This window comes from Pecten maximus, chromosome 7, assembly GCF_902652985.1.
Source record: "Pecten maximus chromosome 7, xPecMax1.1, whole genome shotgun sequence".
Classification (NCBI taxonomy): Eukaryota; Metazoa; Mollusca; class Bivalvia; order Pectinida; family Pectinidae; genus Pecten; species Pecten maximus.
Window position 1 is genome coordinate 36,292,792 of NC_047021.1, and position 20,516 is coordinate 36,313,307.

General features: G+C 35.1%; 1 protein-coding gene across 1 annotated transcript; it reads right to left on the bottom strand.

Moving 5' to 3' along the window:
• Nucleotides 1-262: 262 nt before the first annotated feature.
• LOC117331200 (fibrinogen-like protein 1) lies at nt 263-11,715 on the bottom strand. The gene is made up of 3 exons (XM_033889798.1): nt 11,709-11,715; nt 11,177-11,341; nt 263-1,760 (listed from the first exon to the last, which is right to left on the bottom strand). Exons 1-3 carry the CDS (start codon nt 11,713-11,715, stop codon nt 1,507-1,509), a joined length of 426 nt encoding a protein of 141 aa, XP_033745689.1. The 3' UTR covers nt 263-1,506.
• Nucleotides 11,716-20,516: the final 8,801 nt, after the last annotated feature.

Below are 20,516 nucleotides of genomic sequence, written 5' to 3' on the forward strand. Positions count from 1 at the left end.
TTTATGACTTAAATATCACGGTCATTCGTACCATTCGGATCTAGAATAGATACTACTGAAGAAAAACCTGCCGATTCAGGTGGTCAAAACTAGTCGTGTCAGAGATTCTCAGTTTGTTTTCTTCTTTGTCACCACGAGTCTCGCATGTGTCCTTTTCAAAGTGGAGAATAGAAGCAAACATATTTTATTGCAGATATCAAAGCAGATATCATTGGAACTGCCTGTTTCAAACTCTGGAAGCAAAACAATAACACGAACTAACTTTGATAATTGACATGTTGTATATATTATGCTTAATGTACAAGATAATAATATAATGAAATATAATCACACATAAAAAGATAAAACAGAAAAAAAACTTGCAATCTCGCCCTTCGAATCCACGATGATGCGGCCTAAAACATACAAACTATTCGCGTACTTTTTGGTCTTAGAGGGCAAAGTTCCCAAATGGGGAATTCATCAAAGTCACAGTCTAAATGGATGCAAACATGGACGCCAACACACATGAATATTGTTATTTTCATAACAACTTAAATCTGATAATGATGCAAGAGGTGTACAGAGGTTATTGATTACTACAACGGTGACTGCACATCACAAGCGTAACAATGTCTGTGATATGAGTTGTGATAAACTTCAATAATACGTAATTAAACGAAATGAAACAGGATGTTAATACAATGTATGTTACAGTTCACATACAAACGAACGCATATGTGCGGTGGGTATGAAACAGTGTTATATTTGTTTCATAAAGTCATACATCATTAGATTTCCACTGTGGCTACTGTCGCCAGGAAAGTTCCAAACCTGGTAATATTGTGTTACAGTATTAATAATATACATAAATAACACGACGCGTCATTGGAGACAAGGATTGCCGACCGGTCGTGTTATAAATAGCACGAACATGTCCGCAATGCAATGGGAATTTCCCCACCTGAGCTATTTTAGCACGAACAGGTCTACTCGCTGATAAGTTCTTGTGATGAAAACAGGAATTGGCCAATGAAAATTAAGCAAACACTCCAGCCATATTACAATTAATGATGCACTGTATATTAAAAAACGAAGATATTGATGCCAAGTATGATTTTTTTTTTGTTAAAACTATCATATAAGACTTTGGATATTACGTAACCTCATGAACGTCACAAACATTGTGTTAAGACGCTTGTGAACCGGTCTATGTAGAGTAAAATCTGTTCACATCCTTGCATGCACCTGTGACTTGATATCAGTCATATACGTTACAAAGAGACAAAATGCTGATCTGACGCAAACGGAAGTTAAGTCTGCTTTTGTCAAATTTTCGGCGTTGTATGTCTGTCTGTATTGACATGCATGAATTTCCAACTCAAAATCAGAACAGAAAAAAAATCATAACGATGGTTGATTTCATGAAGTTATGGAAAACGTTCCATCAAATAATACCAAACAATTTATTGAGTTTACCATGGTCTATGGTACGGTGAATATTTGCATTCAGTATCTAACTAATAACTACGGAGAGGGTCGTAGCATCATTCTCGACTTTCTCATTGGCCGAAACTGTCCAGAAAAGGAATACCATACTAAGGCGTTGGGAGTGGTGACACCTCCCATCAGATACATTCCGTTGATATTACTTGAAAGGCACTGGTGAAACCAGAAGCCCGTCCATTCGTATTCTTCGGAGCAAGAGCCATCACGTTTCTCATCATTGTCATTGTCTTTGGTCGAAAATTGCTGTCCATTATGGCTGTATAGGGAATCACCTGTTCAATAATAAACATTTTTACTAATCGAATCATAATGGTTACAACAATAAAGTTAAATATAAAACTCGAGCATACAAGCTACAGTTGTGAGATCGAACTGCGTACCAAAAATATCTTTCATACATTGTGCTCTCATCGTGCTGATGGCGTTCCAGTCGCCCATCGTGCGCACATTGGCATACATGATGCAATTGCTCATTTATTCCATTGTGCGAATAAAGCATATCGTGTAACGTGTGCGATCCAATAACCGCATAAATACTAGTGCATGATGTCGCCGTAACAATCACTCTCTATATCAAAAGGTATTAAAAGTACACATCAATCGGGAAAAATAGAGTTATCTGTAAATTATTTGCATCTCGATATTGCAAGCGTTACGTTCGTCCTCTGCATCTGTATCATATATCTGGCAAAGGTTAAGTTAACGCAATCTTTTTTCCTTTGATGTACAACAAATATATCTCGGGTCGCCAGACTGTTTAATTGACTTCCTTTGTATTTGAATGTCGCTCCTCTGTAATCTTGAAAAGGAGTATCTCAGATAAATGATATGTCAGGTTTTTACCAATGACCAATAAAATAGTTGTTTGCCTTCAATTTACAATGACATAGCCCAGCGGTACAGAGAGTGAAAATATGGAAAGCCGTATGGGACCCCCGACTCCGTTCAAGATTTTTAACTAAGAAATAATAACACTTCCACGGAAAATGAAAAGCCGTGCAAGATTGGCGTACCGCTGAAGATAAGCCGTTGAAGATTTTACCGTTAAAGATTTGTGCCGCGGAAGATTTGCCGCGGAAGATATGCTGTAGCTGTGTAGAACTGCCGCGGAAGATTTACCGTTGAAGATTTACCGTAGAAGATTTACCGTAGAAGATTTACAGTTGAGTTAGATATATATCACTCGGCCATACTCGACTAGTTAAAGATAAAGTTTGTATTACCGTTGAAGATTTTTCCGTGTAGGATTTGCCGTTAAAGGTTTTTCTTTTATCGTTGAAGATTTTGCCGCTAAAGATTTTTACCGTGTAAGATTTTCCGTTGAAGATTGTTGCCATGTAAGATTTACCGTTGAAGATTTTTGCCGTAGAAGATTTACCGTTGAAGCTTTAGTTCACACAGAAGGTACGCATCATGCGCATGCGCAATAACTTTGTATTAATGACTTGGATAATACAAAAAAAACAGAGACCTATATGTTTATAACTGCCTATTTTAGGTAATAATAACACAGAAAGTGATTTATCAAACACAAATATAATTGATTTAGGTTTATTATGAATCTAACATAACATAAAATAAGTTTATGAGTTCATGAGATTATACATATAAACATTTCCCTTTGTTGTGATGGACACGTGCAGGTCGATATATAACACATAATTCCATTTCTTCCTTGACCAAGTATATGAGGGTATGCATGGGAGGGTATGTGTGTGTATGTGATGGTGAAATATATAAACAAATTGTAGTAAAGACATTTTACATGTGTAAATTATGAGTGTAATTGATGCTATGTATTTACAGTACAGAAATCTTGGTTTGAGTGGGACATATGTATGTGTGTGTGTGTATAAATGTGTGTATGTGATAAATGATTAATTACAGTAATTTTGATTTTGATTTTTGATTTATACAAATTTAGTAAATTTAATTGATTGAGTGTATACACGCCTTAGTATGAGGGTGTGTGTGTGTGTGTGTGTGTGTGTGTGAGGGTGTGTATGTGAGAAAGTTATGTATTGTACATTTTTTGATGAAAACACTGAATAAAAAGTAAATTATAAAAATATGTAGTACACATCGATTTTTAAATCGGTAACAGATAGAGTCATATTTATCCCTTGCCTACGAAACTGTTCTACTATTTCAATATATCAAGATGGATTATTTGAAGGATAAACTATACGAAGAATATTTTCTTGTTTGCGGTCATATTTATCACTGTATATTAATTAAAACACTAGCGGGAGGGGTCAAAATGCAATAATTTCCAGATGGTCTGAACCGCGCTAGTAAATGTAACATATATGTTGAATGTTATTTATTTGTCTCGATGTGTGAAGCATGATCCATAATTGATAAATAATACATACAGATACATTTTATTTATTTGTTTGATTATACTATTGAATCGTAGTGTACATGTTTCAAAGTCTGCTCCGCCCATAAATCACTCCTAAAGTTCAAATAAAGTTGGATCAAGTTTTCAGAATTGTTCATCTCGTCAAAAGGACGGACGCCCCCCCCCCACCCCCCACCCCCCTGGAAAAGGGGTGATCATAAACCTTTGATAGTACAGGAAATAAAGGAGGAGTGTGGTGTGTAATATGATTAAATTCGTTACACATCGTATCATAACATCTTACAAAAGCTGACTGACCAATCACAAGTAGTCATTTGGTTGTGCAGTCAATACATTGGCTTGGCTATCTAATCTACACAGCAAAATTTATGTACAGATCAACAACCCAAACCTGGGCTGGTGTGAGGAGGGGCCCAGGTCTGTACAGTAATTTACAACATGACCCCCCCCCCCCATCATCATGATAAATGTGAATTAAAAAAGTGTGCTTACATTTCCTAGCTATGAAAAACCAAACAGCATGTCATATAGTTCAATATTATTCTTTAGGATTTATTGATGTAACACTAAGGGGGAAAATCATTTGAATGCGTATTATGTCTCAGAAATTTCACTCACAACTTGTATTAAAGACGTATTATAAACAAAAAATATTGTTAAGAAATTATACTATGCTATACTCCAAAAGCATTTTTATTTTTGAATACAGTTCATATTATACTTTGTAAAGTGTGATACACTTGTGAGAGTGACAGAGTGCAAAATTGGAAATAAATAAGTTTTAATGCCGTATTGTTTTATCTGAAAACAAACCAGGCTAGCCCAGCTCTAGTATCCAGGCTGGTATGTGGCTGTCAACACTAGGGCATAGTAAGGAGATAATTTAGGTCACTTGAGGTAAGTTTTAACAGCCTTAGTGAGATCGTGACCCAGAGTAATATGTCATTTGATTAAATAGATAAATTCGATTAATGAATTTTAGTTTCTTGCATTCACATCTATAAACACAGACAGGACTTGTCCCTTCCCTACACTGTAGACCACAGGCACACGTGTGTGTTTCCCCTACAGTGTAAATTAGACCTTAGAGAGCTAGCTGTTGTAGCCATGCATGAAGAAAATTAATTGATTCTGACAATGGTCCAGATAACACCAACATACACAAATTGCACCGAATATCGGCCTTTACATATATTTACAGGTATTTTTCTTGATCAAATCTCTCATTATCGACACGCAGTATTAAAATTCGATGTGTACTGCAATTAGCGATTGATCAAGGAAGAAATGGAATTATGTGTTATATATCGACCTGCACGTGTCCATCACAACAAAGGGAAATGTTTATATGTATAATCTCATGAACTCATCAACTTATTTTATGTTATGTTAGATTCATAATAAACCTAAATCAATTATATTTGTGTTTGATAAATTACTTTCTGTGTTATTATTACCTAAAATAGGCAGTTATAAACATATAGGTCTCTGCTTTTTTTGTATTATCCAAGTCATTAATACAAAGTTATTGCGCATGCGCATGATGCGTACCTTCTGTGTGAACTAAATCTTCAACGGCAAAAATCTTCAACGGTAAATCTTACACGGCAACAATCTTTTGCGGCAAAATCTTCCACGATAAATTCTTTAACGGCAAATCTTACACAGCAAAAATCTTCAACGGAAAATCTTACACGGTAAAAATCTTTAGCGGCAAAATCTTCAACGATAAAAGAAAAACCTTTAACGGCAAATCTTACACGGAAAAATCTTCAACGGTAATACAAACTTTATCTTTAACTGTCGAGTATGGCCGAGTGATATATATCTAACTCAACTGTAAATCTTCAACGGTGAATCTTCAACGGTAAATCTTCCGCGGCTGTTCTACACAGCTACAGCATATCTTCCGCGGCAAATCTTCCGCGGCACAAATCTTTAACGGTAAAATCTTCAACGGCTTATCTTCAGAGGTACGCCAATCTTGCACGGCTTTTCATTTTCCGCGCAAGTGTTATTATTTCTTAGTTAAAAATCTTGAACGAAGTCGGGGGTCCCATACCGCGGCAGTTCTTCACAGCTAAAGCATATCTTCCGCGGCAAATCTTTAACGGCAAAAATCTTCAACGGGAAAATCTTCTGCGGCAAATCTTACACGGAAAAAATCTTTAACGGTAAAATCTTCAACGGCCTATCTTCAGCGGTACGCCAATCTTGCACGGCTTTTCATTTTCCGTGGAAGTGTTATTATTTCTTAGTTAAAAATCTTGAACGGAGTCGGGGGTCCCATACGGCTTTCCATATGAAAATGAACGCAACATACGGAGTAATATGGAAAGCCGTATGGGACCCCCGACTCCGTTCAAGATTTTTAACTAAGAAATAATAACACTTGCGCGGAAAATGAAAAGCCGTGCAAGATTGGCGTACCGTTGAAGATAAGCCGTTGAAGATTTTACCGTTAAAGATTTGTGCCGCGTAAGATTTGCCGCGGAAGATATGCTGTAGCTATAGGATTGCCGAAGAAGATTTACCGTTGAAGATTTACCGTTGAAGATTTACAGTTGAGTTAGATATATATCACTCGGCCATACTCGGCAGTTAAAGATTTTTGCCGTGTATGATTTACCGTTAAAGTTTGTATTACCGTTGAAGATTTTGCCGTTAAAGTTTTTACCGTTGAAGATTTAGCCGTTAAAGATTTTTGCCGTGTAAGATTTACTGTTGAAGTTATTAACGCTGAAGATTTTAGCCGTGTAAGATTTGCCGCAGAAGATATGCTGTAGCTGTAGAATTGCCGCAGAAGATTTACCGTTGAAGATTTACCGTAGAAGATTTACTGTTGAGTTAGATATATATCACTCGGCCATACTCGACAGTTAAAGATAAAGTTTGTATTACCGTTGAAGATTTTTCCGTGTAAGATTTGCCGTTAAAGGTTTTTCTTTTACCGTTGAAGATTTTGCCGCTAAAGATTTTTGCCGTGTAAGATTTTCCGTTGAGGATTTTTGCCGTGTAAGATTTGCCGTTAAAGATTTTACCGTTGAAGATTTTGCCGCTAAAGATTTTTGCCGTGTAAGATTTACCGTTGAAGATTTTTGCCGTAGAAGATTTACCGTTGAAGATTTAATTCACACAGAAGGTACGTATCATGCGCATGTGCAATGACCTTGTATTAATGACCTGCATGATACAAAATAACAGAGACCTATATGTTTATAACTGCCTATTATAGGTAATAATAACACTGAGAGTGATTTATAAAACACGAATATAATTGATTTAGGTAATTATGAATCTAACATAACATAAAACAAGTTTATGAGTTCATGAGATTATACATGTAAACATTTCCCTTTGTTGTGATGGTCACGTGCAGGTCGATATATAACACATAATTCCATTTCTTCCCTGACCAATCGCTAATTGCAGTACACATCGATTTTTAATACTGCGTGTCGATAATGAGAGATTTGATCAAGAAAAATACTTGTAAAGGCCGAGATTCTAAAACAATAGGTGCATGATCCATAATTGATAAATAATACATACATACAGATACATTAGATTTATTTGCTTGATTATACTATTGAACCGTAGTGTACATGTTTCAAAGTCTGCTCCGCCCCATAAATCACTCCAAAAGTGCAAAGTTTTCAGAATTGTGCGTCTCGTCCAAGGAACGCCCCCCCCCCCCCCCCCCCCCCCTTTGATAGTACAGGAAATAAAGGAGGAGTGTGGTGTGTAATATGATAGGATGTATAATTCGTTACACATCTCGTATCATAACATCTTACAAAAGCTGAGTGACCAATCACAAGTAGTCATTTGATTGTGCAGGCAAAACATTGGCTATCTAATCAACACAGCAAAATTTATGTGACAGGTCAGCAACCCAAACCTGGCCGGTGTGACGAGGGGCGCAGGTCTGTACAGTAATTTACAACATGTTTACATGTATAATCTCATGAACTCATGATAACTGTGAATTAAAAGTGTGCTTACATTACCTAGCTATGAAAAACCAAACAATATGTCATATAGTTCAATATTATTCTTTAGGATTTATTGATGTAACACTAAGGAGAACATATCATTTGAATGCGTATTATGTCTCAGAAAATAAAGCTTTATGTGGTGTATATAATTATCTTCTGAAATTTCACTCACAACTTGTATTAAAGACGTATTATAAACAAAAAATATTGTTAAGAAATTATACTATGCTATACTCCAAAATCATTTTTATTTTTGAATACAGTTCATATTATACTTTGTAAAGTGTGATACAATTGTGAGAGTGACAGAGTGCAAAATTGGAAATAAAGAAGTTTTAATGCCGTATTGTTTTATCTGAAAACAAACCAGGCTAGCCCAGTTCCAGTATCCTGGCTGGTATGTGTCTGTCAACACTAGGGCATAGTAAGGAGATAGTTTAGGTCACTTGAGGTCAGTTTAAACAGCCTTAGTGAGATCGTGACCCAGAGTAATATGAATATGTCATTTGATTAAATAGATAAATAAGATTAATGAATTTTAGTTTCTTGCATTCACATCTATAAATACAGACAGGACTTGTCCCTTCACTACACTGTAGACCACAGGCACACGTGTGTGTTTCCCCTACAGTGTAAATTAGACCTTAGGGAGCTAGCTGTTGTAGCCATGCATGAAGAAAATTAATTGATACTGTCAATTGTCCAGATAACACCAACATACACAAATTGCACCGAATCTCGGCCTTTACAAGTATTTTTTTTGATCAAATCTCTCATTATCGACACGCAGTATTAAAAATCGATGTGTACTGCAATTAGCGATTGGTCAAGGAAGAAATGGAATTATGTGTTATATATCGACCTGCACGTGACCATCACAACAAAGGGAAATGTTTACATGTATAATCTCATGAACTCATAAACTTATTTTATGTTATGTTAGATTCATAATTACCTAAATCAATTATATTCGTGTTTTATAAATCACTATCAGTGTTATTATTACCTATAATAGGCAGTTATAAACATATAGGTCTCTGTTATTTTGTATTATGCAGGTCATTAATACAAGGTCATTGCGCATGCGCATGATACGTACCTTCTGTGTGAACTAAATCTTCAACGGTAAATCTTCTACGGCAAAAATCTTCAACGGTAAATCTTACACGGCAAAAATCTTTAGCGGCAAAATCTTCAACGGTAAAATCTTTAACGGCAAATCTTACACGGCAAAAATCCTCAACGGAAAATCTTACACGGCAAAAATCTTTAGCGGCAAAATCTTCAACGGTAAAAGAAAAACCTTTAACGGCAAATCTTACACGGAAAAATCTTCAACGGTAATACAAACCTTATCTTTAACTGTCGAGTATGGCCGAGTGATATATATCTAACTCAACTGTAAATCTTCTACGGTAAATCTTCAACGGTAAATCTTCTGCGGCAATTCTACAGCTACAGCATATCTTCTGCGGCAAATCTTACACGGCTAAAATCTTCAGCGTTAATAACTTCAACAGTAAATCTTACACGGCAAAAATCTTTAACGGCTAAATCTTCAACGGTAAAAACTTTAACGGCAAAATCTTCAACGGTAATACAAACTTTAACGGTAAATCATACACGGCAAAAATCTTTAACTGCCGAGTATGGCCGAGTGATATATATCTAACTCAACTGTAAATCTTCAACGGTAAATCTTCAACGGTAAATCTTCTTCGGCAATCCTATAGCTACAGCATATCTTCCGCGGCAAATCTTACGCGGCACAAATCTTTAACGGTAAAATATTCAACGGCTTATCTTCAACGGTACGCCAATCTTGCACGGCTTTTCATTTTCCGCGCAAGTGTTATTATTTCTTAGTTAAAAATCTTGAACGGAGTCGGGGGTCCCATACGGCTTTCCATAGAGTAATGAGGAAGGATGGATTAATTCATATTTTTATGAATGAATACATTCCAAACGTACCACAGAAGTTATCCATTATATTAGTGCTGCATCAAGTTCATATTACTCAGAGTTTCTACTTTGGTCGAAACTTAAATTCTAGCTTGAGTTCCATCATCATATCAGGCCAATTGGTACTACATGTTCCGTTTGGAGACAATGTTTTATTTGAACTTAATTCCCATTTTTACACTTTATTTTTAAGAATAAAGCTGGCATGGCATTCAAATGCCTTGCCAGCTCAACATTTAAATCATGAGTGCCATATTGATAGAGCTGGCAGGACATTCTAATTCTAAATATTGAATATAAGTAGATCTTGTTACATGGAGTGTACATATTTCGACAGCCAATAACTATAAATCTAAAGCAATATGTGTCTGTATTAAACTTAGCATTCGTCGCTTAATGACGTAATTCGCTTTTATGTGTATGTGCGTTCCTAGTAAGGTGCTGAAGGACATTTAAGCATTGAACGGCTTTCAGTTGGCATTCATAGTCAATATGAATGCCAACTGGACAGAGGCAAATGCTAGCGCTTCATGTTGAATTTGCCTCTGTCCAGTTGGCATTCATATTGACTATGAATGCCAACTGAAAGCCGTTCAATGCTTATATTTACCATCTGCAATTTTTTATTTGTCGTGCGATTTTTTTTGAAATTTTCAAATTCAAATTTCAGTTGGCAGTTCATAAGCTGGTGAACTCGCAACTGAATTGGTAGGGTTATATAGTGGCAGTGCCATACAATGGTAAATATATGTTTGTGACCGCATTATGTTCATATAAACATACGGCAAAGTCCTTTTTTTCATTTATATGAATAATAAATGAATTTGGTGGTAAATCAATCTTTCACATGTGGCTATGATATACATAGATATGTTTCTTGTCTAAAATACTCGTGGTATATCAAAATCTTGAACTAGTAGATAATACGTTCATTTTAACACATCCACAGATTCTTTAAAAGATAAAATAACGTCATTTTACTTTTCTCACAACTTAACGTTTTGCCTCAGTGTTTTGTTTTGTGAGGGATCCCCTGTTTTGTACGCATTGTGTTTATTAGGTGTAACTTGATGGTGTTCATTTGACGTGATATGTCTTTAATTGTTATTGTGTAAATAAATTGTTAAGTTTACACATTGCATCTTAGTTATCTATTGGTAGCTTCCAGGTCGGTAAAGGTATTCGCCCTCGGGCGCGTGACACAATACAAGGATCTTTTACTGCAGTGTATCACAGAGGAGCCGAAATCATAAGTCTAATTTTAATCAGATTGCGTCTAGCCTTATCTCATTCCAGTACCGAATATTGATTCTGTCGAGATATGAGAACTACAATGAGATGACAGCGGAAGTCTTTGACCCACCTGCGGTACCGCTATATCCTGTGGCTGTCAGTCGATACTTGTCTTTTTCCGACGATACTTTGAAGTTATTGTACTGGGCGTATTTTTCAACTCCATTCCAGTCTTCAATCACAAACACAGCTATTTGGTTGTGTTCCTGAGTTAAGCGGTGCAAAGCCTCATTTCCTAGGACATGTAGTTTACAAACCAGTAAACGAAAGCAAGCAAAACGTATTCCTTATTTTAACGTTTTAACCACATTTTATTTAATGTTTTTAAAAGAAAATCGACTTTTTTCGGCGTTATACGAATAGAAGTAATAGCCGGACAATTAATGGAACCGCTCAACAATTTGGGGAAAGGTTTTTAACTTTAGGAATAAACACATATAGTTCCAAAACGACATCGTTTTTATTCGATTCCTGTAGGATATTCAAAACATTTTATTTTTTCATCGTTATATCTTTTATTCATATATATTTCATTCATTTTTTATTGGGAAAAAAAAGTCAAGATAGAGACGAAAATAGTCATTACGTGCATTCACACTAACTGCGCATGTGTGCATCGGTCCAGCTGATGGTTTCCTACTCGTCTTTGATGTGTATAACTTGTAAACGATATTTTCGTTAGTAAGGTTATATATCGAACATGCACCGGATATGCAAATATTATGAAAAATAATTAGAAATAAAAGATAAAAAATATACCTATCCAATATTCCCCATCGAGGTCTCCGAATCCGGCTTTGAATTCGTCCCATGGTTTGTCGAATGTTACTGTTCCGTCATATCTCCTTTGTACAATCTTTAACAATGGAAAACAAAACAATGACTGCTACTACTACTACTACTACTACGACGACGACGACATTATGATTTGTAACGTTGTAAATTCTAAGCCAGATGCATCCTCACAAGACTATGAATATGGTCTCGTGTGTTTATTTTTGCAACGCTTAAGAGACGATTTATTTGTATCAAACATCTTGAGGTGACAAGTTAAACTCATACATGTCCAAAAAACTAGATAGGCGCTTTACCAAAATCGGTCACTTTAACTTCTATACTGCCACTCCGATACTTTGTAGTTTCTGTCAGAGAGAAACCGGTTTTATCGGGTCCCTCATCTGAGCTTTTTTTTCATCAAATCACATTATCTATATGTTAGTAGGGTGTAAGATTCGCACCTAATGAATTCATCGCATTGATACTTGATTAGGAATATTTTCTCCTATATCTAAACAACTTTCTTTTTCGTAATATTTTCATTAACGCTGCCTTTCTCTTTGCCTTCAGTTGAGTGTTTTCCCCTGAGGAAGGCTTCAGGTCCTTTCTCGTGATTGAGACATACTAGAATCATTAAAATGGTATTAACAATCAGAATATAGTGAGTTGGATGACTGCGCGGGAGTGTCCTTCTGGGTGTATTCGGCAAGTATACCTTGGTGAGGTAGCATAAAGTCTTCACTGTTCTGAACTGTCACCAGGAGGTAAACACGAACATGCACACAGTGGCGGCCGTCCATGAATGACTATGATTGTTGTTAGGGCATTAAACAATACAAACACAACCCACCAGATTTTGCATAGAGAAAGCTATTTCACTATGACATATCTGAAGGGGTTAAAAGTAGACGGCAATGACATGGATTTCGAACAGGGATCATGCGGAATGTTTTACGAAGGTAGTAATATAATTATGCTCTCTTATTACAAAAACATTATTAAAATCAAAGATAAGATGAAAATAGTCTACACTGTATGAAGATCCCAAAAGCTTGAATACATAATGACAGACCAAACTGGGATTCCCATTTATCAACTAACCATTTTCCACTGGGCACATTCAGGTGAGTTCAATAGCTATATATATATATAGACTGAACATTATAAAATATTGGAACCAAATACAATATATGAACATATACCATATGGGTAAATGTTTTATCAGTATTTGTAACTGATTCAGTCATTATTGATCTTCATATTGCGGTATAACTTACAGTACTGTTTACCATCCATAGACTAATTACTAATACCTTTTTTGTCCGTTTTATGCAGATAACTGTAATATTGATAAGTATCGATGTGCACTTATAAAAAAAAAACACTCACCGTCCATCGTTTTGAGTTGAATATATTACACTTTGCCCATTTTCCGTACACGTTGATTGGAGCACAATTCACAACTGCAAAATATTACATTTAAAATGTTTTACTAACTTTGTCACCTAAATGAATATTACAATCAATTTTATCACATAGCGTATACTGTGGAAGTATTGTTATGTGATTTGACATGATAATAACCATAATCTATGAACACTTGCACCATATTAATTAAAAATGTGTATGCCGTTATGAGTCTTATTTCAAATTTTACAATTAGATCAAAAATAGTTGTTCAGTATCGTATCCTAAAGCTGATGCATGTAACCTTGGTAAATACTAGCCGCAATATACCGCTCGGCTAGAGAGATCTTCTCTTTAGCTCGATCGGTTGAGCGTAAGACTAGTAAGACAGAGGTCCATTGATCGATCCCTAGCTAAGGCAGTGATTTAAAAATTAATTTATCATGCGCTCTGTTAAATACAGGAAAAATCATCAATACCGTTCAACGCACGTGTGACGACTCCTCCAAAGACGTCACATCTGTCAATATGCGGGATGATATAGTCCGATATTGGAAATGATATAGTGTAACAGAATCTAAAAGTTCAAATCTTGCTGCATTTTACGGTGTTTTGAGTCTAGTTAAAACGATACTATTTCGTAGAAAGGAAAATATTAATTCCATGGTACTAATCTTGTACGTATGTACATCATCGGAACAAATATGTATTAGATATGTATAATGTAGATTAATGTGCAATGGAAAGCATTCGTTATTACTAAGATAATTGCACTAGCTGCAAGGAATTTATTCAATGATGCACTACGTCAAACATCTCCTGAGTTTCCCATATATTTCTGGATAAAATATAAATGAAATATTGACTGTTTTACTTCCATATTGACATGATTTGATTTCAAATATCAGAGTTGCACAATAGGTTGATACCATTTCTTCCAAATTTCAGTGATCTAATGTTAAATTATATGAAAGATGTACATCGTATATATCGAGGTACATATAGAACACCATTCCATATAAACATAGTATGGAATTTGATGAATCACAATCTCTTCCTTTTCGATTTGTTTTTGCAAGTCATGTATACTCTTTATCACGCCTTTAATTCTTTATTTTAAACAATAACTAAGTCATCAAGTCATGGGGCAAAGTTCTGTTTAATTAAGTAAAATTATCGCTTATTAAATGCCGTACCGTTATATGTCTGAATGAAGAAGTTATTCAAACATACGAACATTATCATTGAAATATAACCGTCCATCTTCTTTTCACCGTAGATAATGTAAGCCTTCTAGCATATTTTTCTATCTAAGTCATTTCCTTATCATGTTGATTTTTTTTTCAATTTCCCTCTTTCATTAGATGACAGAGAAGACGTTTACACTCATGGAACACCTGGTCTTATTTTTGTCAACATTTGTTGTCCTTGAACATGTAGTAGAACCGTTATTACATGGTAACTCGGTCTTGAAATTCTTCGTATTCAAACCAATACACTTAGAAACGCTTGTGATCGATAGGTAGATGTCGTGGTACATGTATATACTCGTTGCATTATTAAAGGCGAAGACACCAGGGAAAACAACCAATACAGTCATGTAAACTAAATTTACAACTTTCTCAGATAGATTTGGTTAAGTCGAGCGTGTTTATTGATTATGGATAAATGAATCCAATGATCCATTTAAGGTATGGGTATGCAAACCCTAGTGTAGGCTGCTTTCTGGAAAGCATGCCATACTCAAATACGTGATTGTCGACTTTTGCATGTCAATGTATTTGAAAAAAAGTCTGCTAAAAATATATTCCTTTCTTGGCAAGGCATTGTCCTTTTTTCATCTTACATCTGAGCAAGGTCAGAGAAATAATGATACGCCCGACGTAACCCATTGCATGATGTAGGAAGGGGTAATGGGGAAAATCAATACAAAATTTGGGACCAAAATAGATATCTTACACCACTCTAACATTCCATACTTCTTCTGTTACTACCTTCCTAATACTTTGACAATGGAAATGAGGAGGCACAAGATATTTGAAGCTTTCAATACAAATTGTGACTTAAATATATTGGTGACAAAAAATTACTAAAAATGCATCAGGAACTCGAATGTGACGTGTAGGGCCGCCTAAGTTGACGATGAGTAGGAAGATATTAACATTTACAAAATTTAGAATGGATATATACATATCTGTCTGTGGAGTTGTAATAATCCTATAATTCAATAAATTGCATAATTTTTGTCAATAATCGAGTTCAAAATATTGTATAAAATATGGTGTCCCGATAAGTCAGCTGATGAATTTCAGAATAAAACAAACATAAATACATTGTCATCTTTCAATTATAATTGATAGTTTATCTAAGACTAATCAGTGGTGCTTAGAGCTTCAGTGTTACTACTATGAAGGCGACGAAGAAATGTCACAATCTGGTTACCATCTTCAATGAACCAATTATCAAATTAATTTGATATTTCCCAAAATTGGAATTCAAATGAAAGTATAATACAATGTGATAGTAACTAAAAGGAAACAATAATAATACACTTTCCAAGATTCAAAGGTAGGAGAAAAACCGGAAAACAATAATTAATTAACTAAATAATTCATAATCAATTAATTATTAATTAATAGAAAATGAGAAGGCTTTTTCAGTCAACAATTATTACATATTGTACATTGTTAGAACAATGGTAACTAATTGTTACCAACAGTATCAGCCGTTAGGTTTAACACATAAACGTACAAACATTTGGTTTTGAGCTTATAAATCAGTGAAAACAGTAAACCGATATGTTTTGTTTGTTTCCTAGCATTGTAAACAACCAGGGTCATTTGGGGGTATTGTCTCCTTATAGTAGCTGGTACTAATTGTTACCAACAGTATCAACCGTTAGGTTTAACACATAAACTAATAAAGTTACAAGAGTGGAGGGATAGGTATACAATACATTTTAACCAGTCAAAAATCGAATGTCACCCATCATATAAAAGTGAATTTTTTATCATTTTTTCTAATATTTTTCACTAGAGAAAAAGTGAAAAATATCATTAGTTAAAAATATCACTTTTTCTGATTTGACCAATCAAAAGACTGCTCACAAATGACAATGGGGAAAGCTGACCCGGTATATTTTGCTATAATAATGTAATAAACAGAATATCTCACAGTATCACTAATACCAAATATAATTAACTCGTGAGGTTAATATTTTGATATTTTTCATTCGCGCTGCGCAATCGTGAAAAATATCAAAATATTAGATCCACCCGTGAACTATATTTGGTATTACTGAAGACACTGTTTGATATCTTCTGTTTAAGTAATCACGAAACACACAGCGATCAGTGATAGTTTTATCAGCATCACGAGAAACTCAAACCAACAAGGATAGGTATCGGAATTACGAACATCTCCAAATGGAATTGCTATAGTCCATTGGTCCTGCTATCAATTGTCGAAGGACTATAGTGATATGCATGTATGGTAAAGTTCATGTATTTGATATTTGTTCCACTCAAAAGGACTGGTTTGACTGTTGTCATTATAAGGACGAAAGAGCGTGTTTAGTTTATTACTTTACAATGACATCCAGGTTTAGATCAAACATGGCATTGTGTCATCATTGAATCAATTCTTGAATGTATGAAGATGTAAATTTTGGTTTTGGATTGTTTAACATCCGATCAACATTTATTGTCATTCAATGAAGAGAAAACAAAAGCCAAAACAAAAACGAATACAATCACATTATTCTAACACAATAAAAAGAGGGGAAAAGGAACAAAGAAACCCCTGTTGATGTACAACCAAAACCAAATATTTCAAATATTTTGGATGGTCGAGCTTATTATATTTAATCAGCATCACCTACAAAATTTCAAACGTGCATGGAGAAAACTGAAAATTTTCACTGAATTTATAAAAAATAGTTATCAAAAGAAAAGTTATCTGAAGTACACAGGCAAAGTAACAGATAACAAAGATGACTCAGATCTACATTAGATTAAATTTGTCCGTTTAGTAGTCTGAAATAATGAATCTTTGTAAAGTTTTAATTTGGTTTATATTGTTTAGCGTCCTATCAACAGCTATTGTCATTTAAGGACGGCTTCCTCTGTGCACGAACAGCATTCGTTTAGTGAAAGGATTTTTTTTTTTTTTTTTTTTTTTTTGCGATATGATCACGTTTGTCTCTTTGTGATAGCTTGGAACTGGTGGAGACTTTGTAGTGCTACCTAACTGAAGCATACTGCAAAAGACACTCAGCAGAACACCTGTCCCAGTGTCAAGTGTTGAGTGTTAAGCAAGAGCATCAACTACCATTTCTATAGACTATGGTATGTCTCAGCTAGTGACAAAACCCAAATACTTAAGCACAGTGGGCGAGCGTTCAAATAAAGACGATATTCAATCAATGATAAGGGGTACATTAGAGGAAAATAAAGAGAAACAATGATATCTCAAATTTAGATACCTTATACGATTATGCGATGGGGATGGCAGGTATAGATATTAGAACCTGACTTGAAGAGCAGGAAGTTTCAGAAGAATATCCTTGCTTGAAACTTACCTTCATCTCCTTTTTGGAAATACATGTTGCTGGCAATCAAGGGTCTGGCTGAAATCGACAGCCCAGTTGTAAAGGTACTACACATCTTAGTGTCGGAATTGTACATAAAAGACATACATTCTTGACCCTCACACCGTTTGGCACAGGCGGAGAAGACATCAATGTTTGTTACATTACTCAGTAGTGCAGAGTCGCTGACACCCCCATTTACAACGGCAAAATAGTTCCTCGCTGTCACAAAACATCCAAGAAAGTATTGATATAGGTATAATATGTATCGTATTTTCATTCTCGTATCTTCAGCTGGCAGGATAATCTTCAGGTTCAGTATATAATACGTCTATACTTGAAAGACGGCAAGCAAACGATACGCACAATTAATCTCCGTTTAGGACTTACTCGCTATTGCAAGATGCATATATTATTTCCGCGTCATTAGTGATCCTTGAAGAATACAAGCTTCTAGGTATTCCTAGATTACCCTGTTCTCTGATCGTGTGACTGATTATCGATTAGTTAAATAGTGTGGTGAGGTTTAAACGTGCTATCTTAATATTGTAAACGTTGAAATTTACGTGAGGGGGAAATTTACGCTAATTACGCGGATCCCTTTTGATCACGAAAATTTCCCCATGTCTCTTATTTTGATATTAATTTAAGCATACTCGAACTACAAACGAAGGTGGGTCGATCGCGAAAATTACCCCCAACCGTATAGTTTACAGTGTAGTATCGAAATAGTGAAATCAACCCCACGCGAAAATAACCAGTAGAAAAAGTATGATATTAAGACACTTCAAAGTGGTAAAACAGGGGAAAAAATGAGAAAAAACAATATGTATATATATATATACACACGAGCAGGCTAATAGTTAACCAAATATATTTATTTGTAGTTGGTAATATTGCGAATTATTTTATATAGCGCCATAATAAATAATTCCAAAATATTAATACGGTGAATTACAATATCTTGAATTTTCATCATTTGAAGGAGTCCGAACGCATATTGCAGAAATTCAGTTGCCATGAACTAGATGGATCAACCACATTATTTTAGTACCGCTAAGTTTTTTTTAACTATACAGAAAATTACGTATCTAGAGCGTATCGTCTTATAATATATCATATTTAATCAGCCTACATTATAAATACATCCATTTATAGAAAATCAATAACATTTATAAACATACAAACGTAACCGGGTGTGAGGAACTACAGCGTGATTACGACACGTAAAATGTATATGATTTAGTTTCATTGAGGATGCTTTATAACAGCTGAATAGATGGTTTGTAATTTTCCTTTGAATACATAATGAGAACTTTTGCTGATTCACATTGAAGTCACGCGACCCTTCACGTGCCGCTTTCTCGTTGTTTGCTTGTTGAACTTTGGTCTCCTTGACCTTTCATTAGAATACCTCTGTCTCTCCGGCATCCAGGAATTTAGACGTGGAACGTTAGACGGTATCTATCTGTGTCGTTATTGGGTATTTACCTCATAAGTATAAGCGAACAAACACTATTGATTATTGTTGGACGAAAGCGTGTGTGTAAGAGAGTAAGTATCAACTTGATTCACTGTAAAATTTGATATCTAATAAAGTATAACTCCCCCCCCCCCCCCCAAACATACCCACACACTACACACACTACACACACTACACACACTCCACACACACACCACACACACTAACCCCCCACACACACACACACACACACACACACACACACACACACACACACTCACCACATACACATCAATATATGACATATGTTGTAATTCCTTTACATACATACGAAGTGTGTAAGAATAAAACGTTTCTGTCGCCATTATCACATTTTGGTGGCGTCATCGTACAATGACGAAATGGGATAATTAGTTTAAAGATCACTTAAAATAAGAAAAAAAAAGATAAAAAATATAAATGAATATATCATGCATACACTCCCATCTATTTCAGAAGCATTTCTTTCCCTTCATTCCACGATGATTTTGTTGAATTAATTCAATAGTTATTGGGCAACATACCAATGCCTATGCAAACCCTACCTCTAGGGTGGAATACTGGACTGTACGTATACATAGATTGTCTATTGTTCTTATTATTATGTTCTTCAAGATAGTACGTAAATATGACTGTATTTGACTTTGGAAGCCATTTCATTTGACATGTTGAAGTTATATCTACGATTATCACTATTAAAACTTATGAATATATATTGTCTGATTAATAGACACGCTAAACCACTCCGGGTAACATTGCACAACAGATAATCGGCAAGAGGAATTCACTTAGAGTTGCTTTATTTAATCCTTGTAAAGCATGCAATCACCAGTCAATAGGATTTGATTTCATCTCTTGCGTTTTTTGTTTCCTTATTTCCTTATTTCAGTGTCTTCTTTTCAATCGACATAATTTTTCATAAAATTTGTTCCATGAAATAAATTGTAACTCTTTAATTGCATACTATATCACGATATACACCATAAACTTTTGAAACAGACATGTCTTTGCCTCAGCAATGATTAAGAAAATCTTTTAGATCAATGACAGATTCATTACAAATTATCTTTTTAACCATGCAGCTACAATGTGTTTTTTAAAACCTGTAAGATACTAGCAGCTATTGTCTTTCGCTGC